This window comes from Rosa rugosa, chromosome 5, assembly GCF_958449725.1.
Source record: "Rosa rugosa chromosome 5, drRosRugo1.1, whole genome shotgun sequence".
NCBI lineage: Eukaryota > Viridiplantae > Streptophyta > Magnoliopsida > Rosales > Rosaceae > Rosa > Rosa rugosa.
The window spans coordinates 2,031,020-2,044,822 of record NC_084824.1 but is presented as its reverse complement, the minus strand read 5'-3'; the positions used below and the strand labels follow the sequence as shown (position 1 = coordinate 2,044,822).

At 37.0% G+C, this 13,803-nt stretch overlaps 2 protein-coding genes across 2 annotated transcripts; both read right to left on the bottom strand.

Moving 5' to 3' along the window:
- Positions 1-1,106: 1,106 nt before the first annotated feature.
- LOC133709124 (uncharacterized) lies at positions 1,107-5,245 on the bottom strand. Its single transcript, XM_062134758.1, has 7 exons — positions 5,147-5,245; positions 4,961-5,053; positions 2,877-4,108; positions 2,545-2,778; positions 1,918-2,455; positions 1,357-1,836; positions 1,107-1,274 (listed from the first exon to the last, which is right to left on the bottom strand). The coding sequence occupies exons 1-7, from the start codon at positions 5,207-5,209 to the stop codon at positions 1,107-1,109; spliced, it is 2,808 nt and encodes a 935-aa protein (XP_061990742.1). The 5' UTR covers positions 5,210-5,245.
- A 4,190-nt stretch (positions 5,246-9,435) lies between these two features.
- On the bottom strand, positions 9,436-13,706 carry LOC133711074 (DNA polymerase lambda-like). The gene is made up of 13 exons (XM_062137248.1): positions 13,438-13,706; positions 13,209-13,346; positions 12,676-12,988; positions 12,451-12,581; positions 12,081-12,143; positions 11,617-11,796; positions 11,448-11,501; positions 11,058-11,146; positions 10,672-10,762; positions 10,246-10,326; positions 9,964-10,031; positions 9,803-9,887; positions 9,436-9,716 (listed from the first exon to the last, which is right to left on the bottom strand). Exons 1-13 carry the CDS (start codon positions 13,552-13,554, stop codon positions 9,618-9,620), a joined length of 1,509 nt encoding a protein of 502 aa, XP_061993232.1. The 5' UTR covers positions 13,555-13,706; the 3' UTR covers positions 9,436-9,617.
- Between the last annotated feature and the right edge of the window lie 97 nt (positions 13,707-13,803).

Here is a 13,803-nt window from a genome sequence, read left to right as displayed (position 1 = left end):
TCATTTTGTGTAATTTCTGCAGATTAAGAGTGGAAGTTAGTTAATTTGTGGGTTGCTCAGTATTAGAGTTTTAATATATCCATTGGTTCAATATCTTAAATGGTCACAGTAGGTCAAATACATCTTAGTATTATGATTTGCATTCTTAAAGCTAACACAACTAGTGAATGATAGAATTCTAGCTTTGGTACACTCTTGATGACTGACATAAGCTTTATCATTATTAATTGTTATGTCATACATTATTGCAAGATGGAATGAATACATACTTCAAAAAGCTCTAATTTCGTGTACTCTTTCTCTTGGCTCAAAGAATTCTGTTCAGTAATATAACAAATTTGGTTGTTTTGTTCTTTGGCCTCACAATCTGTTAAGGAAATGCCTGGTATTTATTATTTTATTTTATTTTGGCATTTCCAGTTATGTTTGTTTTTGTTCTTGAGTTCTCGTTATAATGCATTTAGTGCTATAATTCTTTTTTATATGTGAATTGTTTAATGTGTTGCAATTGGGGCTTTGTTGCTATGTAATTCTAATTCCCTAAAGGTATGGTCTGATGGCAGAGGAATATATATTTAGTAATTTGTCTTGTTGAGAAATGATTAATGTAGTAACATTACATACTGACAGAGGTTGTTTTTCAAATCAGCTAATAGGCCAAGACTTCTTCATATTTAACCATCACTTATAGGTAAGAGTATCACACATTTATGTTTGATAAAGTATATAATATGTCTAAAATTTCATGTATCTGCTTAGTATGTTTTAGTTTATTATATATATGTTTGTATGAAATTTCAGATTAACTTTACGTTTTCGCAGTTCAGTTCAATTCAGAGATACACTGCAAGTTTTGGAAGCTGCTTTCGACGAATAGATTAGTTTTGTTATTAAGACTTTTCGAGTAGGATTTGTATCATCAGTGTACAAGGGCAAACGAACGTGGCTGAGACAATGTAGTACTTGGCTGTGAGTCTCTTGATGGTGCTGCCTTTCTTTTGTAAAGCTTTATGAGATATTTATGTACTTTTGTCTACCTGTGTTATCCAATAACAATTTAGTTAAATATTATGTGGATGGAGGAATTTAATAACGTTGAACAATATTCAATCATCGAGTGTAAAAGTCTCTGAAACTACGGTAATAGGACAACATTCTTTGTATTGCTGTAGACGGTTCTGGTATCTTGAATACAAATGTATAACTTTGGCGTCTGCATTCCTCTCCCAATTTGGTATAACTTTTGGCAAAGGATGTCCAGGAGACAATTTAAGCTGAAAAGTATGAAACACTTTATTAGCATCTGATTAAGAAAACTTAAAACATAAGCATATGCATTTGACTAAATATACATACATGTATGAAGTGATTGCTATTGACATGACCAATTCCAATCTCTTGAAGCTCATTGCTACTGAAATGTCCACTATGGTGTTCCACAAGAGGAAGAAATGTTATGCATTGCCCATCTGATAAATCGATCACCACCACACCATAACAAGTTGCAATCAAATGCCCCATTTCTGGGAAATACATCCAACATCTTTTAGGTGCGCTCCCAGAGTTATAATGGTTAAGGGCATCCTTAACCTTCTTAACCTCTTTAGCACCAAAGAGACTTTCATACAATTGTGGCATACTATCTAACTCGTTCAATAAATCCCTACGAACTCGACGCCATGATTTTCGACCAAATCCCATTGCCGAAGCCACAACTCTATAACCACAATTGCCATCAGATTCAACATCATATGCTCCTATAATATATGGCTGAATTCCAACTCGGAATTGGCAATTATATTTGGTTGTAAGTGCAAATGTAGAGTCTTTTGGGCTCTGTAAAGTGAAGAATATAGTAAGTAAAATATTAGCTAATCATTTAATTAATTGCTACCATTATGTAAAAGACATTCATACCTGAATTTTATTCGGAACATCCTTTGGTTGTTTCTTTTCTGTAGTAGGATGAACAGGAACAATAGGACCATGAGGAACATCTTGACCAACTTCATAAACTGCAGGTGAAAGTGAGTTTTTGTCTTGACTAGAAAGAACATTATCAATCTCCCATGCGGATGGCAAACGACGAGTACTAGTGTCAATTTTACGTGGACGCCCTTTTGTCTTCACTCTTTCTGCAGGTTCTTTAAGGAACGTACTACCTGGATTCATCAGCTCATCAATTTTTATCAAAAATTCTCGTCTAGTTTCATCATTTTGTTTTTCAACCCACTTCTCCAATCGAACCATATGTTGCTTTACTGGAACCTTTTCTTCGGTGTCACTAGTATGCATGGGTTGATCGACACCCAACTGTCTCCAATGCCTGTGAACCGCATCAATAGGAATTGGCGTATTAGAGCGTTTGTACTCAGCAATCTCATGTGCACATGGCAAACCATGCGTAACACGTATAGTACAACTACAACATGCCAAGTCTTTAATATTGTCAGCCCTACATTTGATGAAGAGGTTACAACAGTTAATCAAACTTTAATATAAACATATATTATATATATTTCTTCTAATTGAATTCCAAATTACCTATTAGCTTCACACACTATTTTGTTCAAAGCTGTAATTGATACATAACTTATCAATTCCTTCAAATAATCATGCTTGAAATCATGTTGCAGGAAACATCGGCTCTTCTCAAAAGATGCCTTGATATCAGTATGATGCAACTCCATCAACGAATGTATATTATCCCATGAAATATTGAAGTCCAACTGGCTAGAACTAAGTTGCTTCTTTAGCTTTGAATGTGCACTTTCCACCCTACTCAAAAAAATAAATATATGTAAGTTTACATCATATAACATACATTAAATGTCTTGTTATAATATAGGGAAAACGAAATAGAGCTTAAAGATTACCGATTTGAAGTAGTGGTACCAATGTGCATGCAAGTATCTGTCCATGCAACCACAAATCGTTCTTTGTAGTTGTCCAACCAATTGCTCTTCACATACTGAAGTTCATTGGGATATGTACTAAACTTAGACTCCAATTCCTTGAGATTTTTCCAATACTCACCCTCAGTTGCAGAGCTAACAACAGTGTTCCAAGCACCATTAAATGCATCCCACCCTTCTTTCGTTGTAAACTTTTTCTTACACTCTTTCATCACGTTCTTATTGATATGCCATTTACACAAGAGATGTCGAGAACTGGGAAATAAGTCTCTAATGCTATTCATAAGTGCTAATTCTCGATCAGTCACAATAACACCTGGAGTACAGTCATCACGCAAAAGAGTCTTCAATCTACTCAAAGCCCATGTGTAATTGTCTTCCGCCTCTCTTGACATATAAACAAATGCAACATTAAAGGTCTTCTCAGTAGATGTCACCCCGACAATCTCGAATAGAGGAAAACAATATCTATTTGTCTTGTACGTGCAGTCCATGATAAGAACATGTGGAAATGTACGTAAAATTTGAAGACAATAAGGATGACACCAAAACAAGTCAGTGATAATATCACCTTCACTCCTGTGATGCTCAATATAATTGTGTTCTCTCAACTTATGTAGCAAACATTGCATTTGTGATCTCCCAGCCATAACCTTCGTCCGATGTACTCTTCTGGCATTATATATTGTCTTCATAATTGTTACGTTTTCTTTATCCCGTTTCTTGAGAGCAGTCAGAATATCCTTGGGTCTCATCAAACTAGTTGACATATCCACTAACATTGCATATTCTTCCTTAGATAAGCGTCCGACATATGAGTGACCGTGAAGGGATTGAGAAGGAGGATGGTTATGTACACCACATATAACCTCCAATGTCCATTCATTCCCAACAGTGTTAATCCCCCTCAATGCGAATGGACACCCACATTTCTTCGTACCACTAGCCTTAGGACGCTTTTTCTTTTGACCGTCTCCATCAGTTTGTTTCTGACTCTTTGCATAAGACTTTTGAGCATCAAACTTTAAAACACGCTTGTAGTCACCACCACGCTCGCAACAAAACTTTATCTTTGGTCTTTTTTTTTTATTACCAACAATTCCCGAATCAGACCTCCGAATGATAATCACTATATTGTTCTTTCTTCCAACAGCACGAACCCACTCAATTAGTGCATCTTTACTTTCAAAGACCTGAAAAAAAACATACCACTGAATCAATGGAATGATAAATATATTGTCAGAAATATATTGGATTTCCATTAGGTAAGACTTAAGAGATTACACGCTGATTTTGGTGTAACCTAATGTCATAATCAACTTACAATGCTGATTTGAAAATAGCGACAATTATAATTTGTAAGCATAACTGTGATCTAATGAGGAGAGAAGTAAAAAAAAAAAAAAAAGAACAAGAACAGTTACAATTGCTTCTAGTTTTGTTTTTGGTAGGAAATTCAAATGATTTATGGCCTTGTGTTTAAGCTGCAGAATGTGGAATTGTACATTCATCCACAATCTCTTCTTACGTATTTAACCTGTGTTGGTGAGGAAGATTAGAATTGACTTGTTATATTCTCACAAATGCATGCCTCTACATCAGTTGGTGATAGAATTAAAGCAGATGACAATGTTTTTAGGATTTGCATCCGCTTAAGGACCGTTTATAGAGCAAATAGTAGTCAGAGTTTAACTAGCAGGATCAGCATTTAATGAGAAACTAACATCATGTAGCATGGTGCTTTCTTGAATTATAATAGCCATGATCAGAAAGGGCTAAATTGGATATTATTCCTTCTCAAATAAACGTGGTAAAGACGTGCAGCCAGCCAAGTGATCGATCTTAAAGAAATAGAATGGCTTACCATAAAATGGTGTCTAATCACTGTACCCTAAACGAAAAATATGCTTGGCTGATCCATCTATCTATAATCGATCATAAGCATCTATGACTTTAGTGAAACAAGAAGTTCTCTATCTATATCTACCAAGAAGACGTACTATCTACAATTTGCAAGACAAGAAAAGATAATAAACAATTGTTACCCCGCTTGGCGTGAATTGATATGTATAATCTTCCCTGCTTTCCAATTCAACCCCACTATATTGAGTAGATTCATTATCATCTTGATGTTGATCCTGCATACCAATAAATCATAAATCATATACTCATCTCCCCTCAGTTATTTATATAGGAGAAGGAAGAAGAAACTGAAAATTCTTAGCCCATACCTTATCCTGAGGCTCAGTCATGATAATTTGACTTTCCACTACTGCATCTGCACTTTCTTCCATAGGGTTTAACGTAGAATGTTTTTTTAGGGTTTTGAATTTGTTTAACGTTAAAGAAGATAGGCATTGATTTTAGGGTTCATTGATTTTAACGTGGAAGTAAGAATTTTTTTTTTCTTTTTCTCTATTTCTTTGTCCTTATTTGTCTTTTCATATAAGTTGACAAAGTCAAAGAAAAACTAAAAAAAGATGGAGGTCCAAAAAGCAGATTTGGAGGTCCAACTAGAATCTCCCAGAAAAATATTAATGTTTGAAAAAGAAGAAAGAAAAATATTAATGTTTGAAAAAAAAAAGTGCATTGTTGCTAGTAATACTCGAACCCAGGAGCACATCCACATGCAAAAAAGCACCTAGCCACCTACCACTACAGCAAACCAGCTTTCAATGGTTCAGCCAAACTAGAAGAATTTTATACTAAAATCTTACTGGGGCACGGGACCCACCATGCCCCAACGTAGCTCCGCCTCTGCATATATACAAGCATTGCTAGCTATTCATATGCACCACACGAACATGGTGCATTCTTTGATAAAAACTCAAGTCAAAGTGGTAGCATTTTGAAGGCTTCTGGGACAAAGATTTAAGACTTCTCAAAGGTTGATATGGGACAAAACAGTTAATGGATTCACAAAAATATATGTCCATTAATTTCCAAGTCCAATGGCAAAACTTCGGAAGAAAGTGAAGAGTTTCCAGAATTCTCGAAATTCCGAGTCATTGGACCTCCTACAAAAGAAACAAAAGCAAGCCCCGTCTACACAGGTCACTTCAAATCTTGAGCTCTGAATTGAAAACCCGACTCGTCAAAATGACAAGCAATGATTTGACGTAAAGTTTAAGTGTTTAACTCTTCGCAATGGGTGTCCAAATCACTTGTTTACTTAAGCCCATTTACCTTTGAAGCTCAAGCCCGATTAATTTGTTCGTCGACAAGAGCATAGGCAGCATAAAGCCCATTTTCAAATCTTGGGCCCAATGCAAAGCTAGGTACATCAGGTCCTCGGATCAAATCAACAGACACTCTACAATCTGAATGTCTGCAAAAGAAATACATTTGATGGATTCAAGAAATATATACATCCGTCGAACATAAAAGTTGGTACAAAACGAAGAAATACCAATTTATATGGACTACGGTCGGTTTGATCCCATAATGGGTATTTAGGCAATCTAGCAACCCACTAGATGCAACCGCAAGTCCAAACAGAATCCCTGACTCCACCAGTCAAATTCATCCAAACCGAATCCCTGACTCCAACATTCAAATTCATCTAATCAGAATACCTGATTGCACCAGTCAAATTCATCCAAACAGAATCCCTCACTCTACCAGTCCAATTCATCCAATCCGAAATTCCGAATCCCTGACCTCACCAGTCAAATTCATCCAAACACCAGAAAGGTCAAATCATTCCCAAAATGACCTCAGACACAAATCGAATCCCTGGTTCACTCACACCAAATTCGTCCAAACATTATTCTCATTCCAAAAAGCAATACCCTCCAATGGGTCATTCACTCATTGAAATTCTTGAACTACGAGTGACTTGATCCCTCTCTAAGGGTATGTAGGCACCCCATTCAAATATCTGGATGCAGCCGCAAAAACAAACAAACACACATCCCATCAATTGGTTTCTTCATAAATGGAATCAAAGGGTGTTTCCCTGTAACAAGATATTGTAATTAAGAGACACATTCTGTCTTGAATGGGTCGAACCTGAAATATCTGTCTTAAGAGACACATTCTGTCTTGTAATTAAGAGACACATTCTGTCTTCAAATATCTGGATGCAGCCACAAAAACAAACAAACACACATCCCATCAATTGGTTTCTTCATAAATGGAATCAAAGGGTGTTTCCCTGTAACAAGAGATTGTAATTAAGAGACACATTCTGTCTTGAATGGGTCGAACCTGAAATAATAAAAACTTTATTCACTAAATTAATACGAGTGAAATTATGTTGGGTGACATTTTTGCTTACTGTGTTCAATTTTTACTCAAACAAACCTACAATTGAATCGGATGAGACATGTGTACGGGATGAGCTATTTCTTGCTGGACTTGGTTATGATTCCACCAATGAAGATTACAAGATAATACGAGGCACTGAAGCACAACAATTTGGTAATCTATTCGAGGATGTAAAGCTTCAGGTCTTTACACTCAAAACGGGTTCATGGAGGACTATTCCGGATTTCAGTTGTCTCAACTGTCATGACTTCTATCATTTCCCTATTCATGGGACCTTATTAAACGGAACTCTACATTGGGTAACGAATGATTCATATGGCAACGGTAGATTATGGTCTTTTGGCCTTGCAGAGGAGAAATTTCAGATTATGGCGGTATTCTGGGGTCCTACTATTCGCGGCCCCTGCTGCTCAGTGTCTTCCATCATGAGTCATGACCGATGGAAATTCTCTCTTTGTACACCAGGAAACTGGTATATGGATGATGGAGGAATATGAGGGAGGAGCATGTTGGACCGAAGTCATAGACACCTCCCCAGAGGTTTTAAATCGACATTTTGACTCTGATCCCTACTTGGCTGTAGGCATTTTAGAGAACGGTGATGTTCTTCTGTGTAACAACAAAGGCTTTGGATTATTTAATCCGCGGAGAAAAAGACATTTAGGAATGTCGCTTGGACTTGTGATTATATTTGGTGGTATGCTGCTTATGCAGAAACATTAGTTTCACCAACGACCATCATTGAGCCATGTAACACCAATAATATTCTTAATTAGTCTTTTCTTTGAGGTTAGGTTCTTTCCCTTCTAATTGAGTTTCTTTGAATCTAGGTATGGAGAAGTATTTCAGATCTGATGCAGAACAGATGGCAGTCCAATTCGAAGAGCAGCTTGATCGTGCAAAAGGAGGAAAACGAAAAGTTACTAGTAGCCACGCCATAGCTCGGTGTCCGATTGGAACGTGCCATAGCTTTCTGGAAAGGGAATCGCGCCAGGAACAAGACTCGTTGCTATGCTATGACCTGTGGGCTTTTTCGGGCTTTCGGGGTCGTTTAGGGCCTCAAAACTGCATTTTTCTACTTTTCGGTGTTTTGGTTTTCTAGTTTATTTTTGGATTGTTTTCGTTTTTACCCATGGGCTTTAGGGTTTCATTGTTAGTCGCCCTAGGGTTTCTTTTCTCCTATAAGCAACCTTAAACGGCTGCAGAACCTATCTTTCATCTTATTATCAATCAAATAGAGAATTTTCTCTTTTATCTCTGGTGGACTCCAGAACCCTTTGTTTAGGTTTATCGCTTGTAAACCTAGTTTATCATTCCGACTGCGTCAAGATCAAAAAAAGAAAGGTATCGAGAAGGATGGCAAAGTATAAGGGTGCAAAGAAAAAGAGGTTGTGTCCTTAAAAACTACCTGTTCGGAGTTGGAAGTTTATTTGCCCCTCTGTTCTGCTTCACTTTATTACTCTACTTCGGAGATTTTCGTGGCTTTCGAATCTTGACTTCTGAGTGTTTCAAATCTTAAACATTTATAGAAATTAAATGTTCATTTTGGTTTATCCTGGCATTCTGCATTGGTAAATCAGTAATGGGTTACAGACTTATAAGTTATAACTGGGGCGTTCATCATTTTTGTGTTATTTTTAAGCTTCTGTTTTTCTTGCTGTATTGGTTGTCTAGTTGATCTAAGAATGGCGGAAAATGCATGCATAATGGGTATAATTGTTTCATTATAAGCTCTAGCTTCTTGTAACTGATGCACTGCTCGATCATGGGACTATACCGGAGTTGCATATTGATCCGTAAACTAAAATTTGAATCGAGTGGTATATGAAGCTAGCACCTTTGGCTTTTCCATCCTTTTTGATTGAGGGCGACTGCGGCTATTCCTCAAGCCTCCATAGGTGACAAGCTCGTGAACAAGACTCTGGATATCGAGTTGATGAAACCATAGAGAGACTTTTACGGTTGTGATGATAACAAGTGTAAATGCAGGGTTTTTGTATAAGGTTTCAAGTTAATATATATCCAGAGTGTTTACATGTCTATTTATATATAGACTCGAGTCAGTTCTAAATCCATATCACCCTGCCCTTCCAGACCAACTCACCTGAAAATTTATGGTTCATCAAGTATAAATAGATAGTGTGGTAAGAGATATGGTTGAGGGTTCTTCATTTGCTGTGGATTTTCTTTTGTTCTGCTTAAGCTTCTGCTGTGTCTTATTATCAGCAGTGAAATCATATTAGCTGTGAAATGAGCCTCAAAAACAGTATATCTTATTTCTATCAAAAAATTTTGGAAGACATATGTTACATCAGTTGCAAGCTTTCTTTACCAACTCTCTTATCTCCCTCTCTAGGTTAGATCATTTCAGTATCAAGACCAAGTTCCTTAGCTAACATATTTACAGCTTGCTCATAAAACCATTCAGGCCTCTCACAGATTTCTCTCGTGTGGTTCAAGCCAAGGAAACCCGAGAAAGTCAAAGACCTCCTTTTCTGTGTCAAATTTCAAGCTTGCGCCAGCTTTTGCCCCCTGCAACAGAAAGAACCTAACATTAAGTGAACCCTGAAACAGAGACAAGTCTAGAGAAAATGTCCCAAAAACCAACAAGTTGTTACCCGTTTTCCGCCAGATCCATGAGTGGCCGGAAACAGCCCCGTATCGTCAAGCCGGAATCCTTTAGATTCAGCTAGTAACCTCAACCTGCATTTAGACTATCAGAAACCTAGCAGGTTTTATAGTCAATTTCTCACCACAGAACTTGGTAAAGCAGATGAACCTCCTATTCAGCACATCATTCCCTGTCCAAGCTAATAGTCCAAATGCATATATGTCCCGCGGGTAGACCTAAATAAAAGGAAAACAAAGCATAGAAACTATCAAGACAATTACTTAAAGCACATCATCAAACCAACTTGAGAAAAATGCATGACCAACTAGCATAATGCTCTTGGAAGAAGGGATACACTAAGTAAAATTTTACAACTATATGAGTCCCTAACAATTCTGGTATGGAATGAAAATTTTCAAAATAAAGAAAATGATAAGAGATATGAAAAACCTTGAAATCTATGCGGTACCGCAGCTCTCGTCCAGGATATGTACAAAGCCCATAATATGTGTCGACACCAGAATCAGTACCCTGTTCACATGATTGTGTAAATAAGGTAATGCAAAAAGAATGTATATCATGAGAACTGTACAATACAATAGCAATGAATAGATAAAGAACATAAAGACATATTATGAGTATAATCAAATATTTCATTTGCTGTTCTTTCAGAAGTCAAATGAGCAAGGTAAAAAAAAATACATTCATATAGATACTTTTGCAGCCTTCTGACTCGACACAAATCAAATGCTACTTAAAACTATCACCCCTGACCAGTAGGATTAATCTCAGTTCAACCTCTGACACCACTCATACACTGGAAGATGTAAATTATGAAAAATTATGAAAAGAAAAGGTTAGAATAAACCGTGTTACCTCCTCACTGTGTGTAACAAAAACCAAATCCTCCCTTAGGAACTTCATATCCTTTAGATGCTTTACATACTTCGGTAAAAAACCTTTATGACTGAAACACAGACCAAAGCAAGTCAAGTCTAGCTTTCAAAACTAAAACCAGGAACTCGTCTGTCCAAAGTTAAGAGATCGAAATGGTATCACACTTGAGATTCAATACAATGACAAGGAAAAAATGGCTAATAACTGCAAGACGTGAAGTTGCAGCCATATCAAGTTGGACACTTAGAAGATTAGAAGAGTACACCAATGTTATTCCTCAGTCCACGCCAAGATACGTGCATTAATGCATATAATCTGAAATTCTTACTGCAAAGTAAAAGGACAAGTACCAATAGCTTGCATACCTGTTCCCATCTGGATGAGTAATTACAATGTCCAGATCCCCACAAGAAGATTTCCCGCGTCTATATGACCCTCCACATACAACAACCACCTGCAGGCAGATATGGCACTCGTGAGAATAGCAAGCCACTTAAGGGAATGGAAATCAATGTAGTTGTCCAAGAGACCAAGACTAATTTTTATAAGGAACTGGTCAATGAATGTTTTTCTGATTCACATTTTTCTATACAAGTTGTTCTATCATTAAAGAATAATTTCATTTTGGCCCAATTAAATCCAGTATACAGCAGCTGTTGCCCATGTTAGTATGAACCATGAGTCAAGATTATTCCCCCCTAATACAGGTCATTTTCCTGCCTGATAGATCATGTATTTAACATTATTGTGCTCACCCCAGGCAAAACATCCTCTGCCGCTTTTTGTAGAAGAAGTTCCATCTCTTGAGTCTGTTCAGTTAAGATATGAAGCACCAATTTCTTGTGAGAAAATTCAGATTACAGAAGAATTCTGAGAACATTTTAAAACAAAAAGAATAAGTAAATTAAAAAAGTACAAGTTGACCTCATGCCGTGGGATCCTCTGTTTGATATCCTCATAATATCTTAACCCCAACTTCTGTGAATGTGTCAACGAATCTTCATTCTTCAAATCATCTAATGTGCGATGTCCTTTCTCAAATAATTTTAGTGCAGTAGCTGGACCTACACCCCATATTTCCTCGAATAAGCTGATTGTTTTTACCTGCAATTAATTAACAGAAAGTAGAAAGCAGAACTGTCACAATATAAAGAAATGAGGTTAAGACTCATAGTTAGCTCAGATATTGAGTTCTGCCATTCAAACTGTGGTGCTATAAATAACATTTAAAATCTACTTGTGAAATGTACATATATAACACGCATTTAGATTAGGGTCAGGCTCGAAGTAAATAGTGAACATAACAGAAAGAAGAAATCAAATTTCAACTTAGTAGTAGAATATTTAAATCACAGAAGTGACAGAACTACTGAAAACTGTTCCATTACCTTTTCATCTGTTTCAAAGTGCTCCAACTTGGATAGCTTTCCGGTAGTCACTATCTCTTGAATCTGAAATCAAGGATGAAAAACTTCAGTTATTTTGAGGATTCACCAGTCCATGGACAGGAACATGTACTCTCCCACGATATGAACTAAAATTTAACCTCTCTAAGTAGACTACTGATATCTGATTGCAGTTAAAGTAACTGATCACAATCTCTCACCCTGATTCCCATAACAGAAATATTTTTTTTTTTCTCTTTTTGAAAGAAACTCTCATAATTCATATGCAACATTTAATTTAGACAACTTATACACAAATAACTCATAGAATGAAATCTTTATTGAAAGAAACTGAGGCATGAATGTCACTTACATGATCTTGCATTGACTTTCCAATGCCCGGGAGGCCCTTAACTTGTTCTGCACTTTGAATCTTGAAAGGCAACTTCTCTATAACTGTTATAGCCTTGTAGTAGCTAAAAGATCTTCGGTCATCACCCAATGCTTTATTTATCCAAACCAAATGACCACCAAACATCACAATCTATAAAACAAGAACGGCAAAGTAAACCAACAGAGATACCGGTTAACTCCTCACCTCTATATATGTTGATAAGCTTCCCCAATATCTGGGTTATGTCTTTGTTTAAATCAGGTGGGCTGTAGGGCGTGGATGACTGCAATGCTGTGACCTGATCCTTATTTGGGGCTTTAGGGGTTTTGGGGCTCGGAGTATGAGGCAACTCATCAGGAGATGAGGATCTTCGCCTTTTCAGTTTTGGGGTTTCTTCATCACTGGAAATGTAATCACTAGAAGACTGATCTGACTCCAATTTCAGATGGTACAAATCTTCTGGTACTCTCTTCCCTGAGCTCAAGCTGTCCTCTAGCCACTGATAGAGTACAACTCTCTACAAAACACCATAAAGTTTGGGACTTTAAAGGTATATGTATAACACTACAATTTTAGAGAAAATTAGATAAAATAGCACTACAATAAAGAATCAACAACTCGAACCCTCTAAATCACAGCTAAACAAACCCAAGAGTGATATACACTCCAATTTATGATCAAGTCAAATATGTTCATATAAAGGCATAAAGCAACTAATCAAGTGAACAGTAACTCACTCCTTTAAAAAGACCCCATTGATCACTGCCCACTTTTTGCAAAAGGGCTTCTGGGTTCATAGCAAATATGTGTGTGACCCTTTTGGATAGATGGTCTTCTATAGTAGCTCCCATTTGAACCAGTTTTTGCTTCCAAACCTGAAATATAAGGGCATAAGGCACTAATATATAACTAGACAATGACTATGATAACAGAACAAGGGTGAAAAAGCCTGGAGTACGGTCGAACCTGTAAGCGACGGTTCTGAAATCCGTCTTCGACTAAGAAGACGACCATTCCGGCGAAGATTCCGTGAGGATCGGACGGTGGAGGACTTTCATCTCTGGTTGCCTTTTTTGGCGCCATTACTTAGTTTCGGTTGTGCAACAAAGGCGATGTCATTCTTACAGTTTTACTTCTGATCAGCAATCCTGATCGGTGGAGGACGCGTGTCCTAGGAACACACCAGAGCATATGACACTTGGCAGCAATTCCACACTGCAATTGTTCAACCAACATTTCACTTTTTAAAAAAAAAAAAAAATTTAGAAACCCGCATTCCGAAGCCTATTCACAATTGAACTATTTTCTCAAAAAAAAAAAAAAAAAAAATTC

Coding starts and splice junctions, on each gene's coding strand:
- LOC133711074 (XM_062137248.1), bottom strand. CDS start 13,554: ATGGCGCCAAAAAAGGCAACCAGAGATGAAAGTCCTCCACCGTCCGAT. Junction 12,144..12,450: donor GAAAGTCAATGCAAGATCAT/GTAAGTGACATT, acceptor CCTTGATTTCAG/ATTCAAGAGATAGTGACTAC. Junction 9,717..9,802: donor ATGGATCTGGCGGAAAACGG/GTAACAACTTGT, acceptor TTTCTGTTGCAG/GGGGCAAAAGCTGGCGCAAG.
- LOC133709124 (XM_062134758.1), bottom strand. CDS start 5,209: ATGGAAGAAAGTGCAGATGCAGTAGTGGAAAGTCAAATTATCATGACT. Junction 5,054..5,146: donor TGACTGAGCCTCAGGATAAG/GTATGGGCTAAG, acceptor ATTGGTATGCAG/GATCAACATCAAGATGATAA. Junction 2,456..2,544: donor ATAGTGTGTGAAGCTAATAG/GTAATTTGGAAT, acceptor CATCAAATGTAG/GGCTGACAATATTAAAGACT.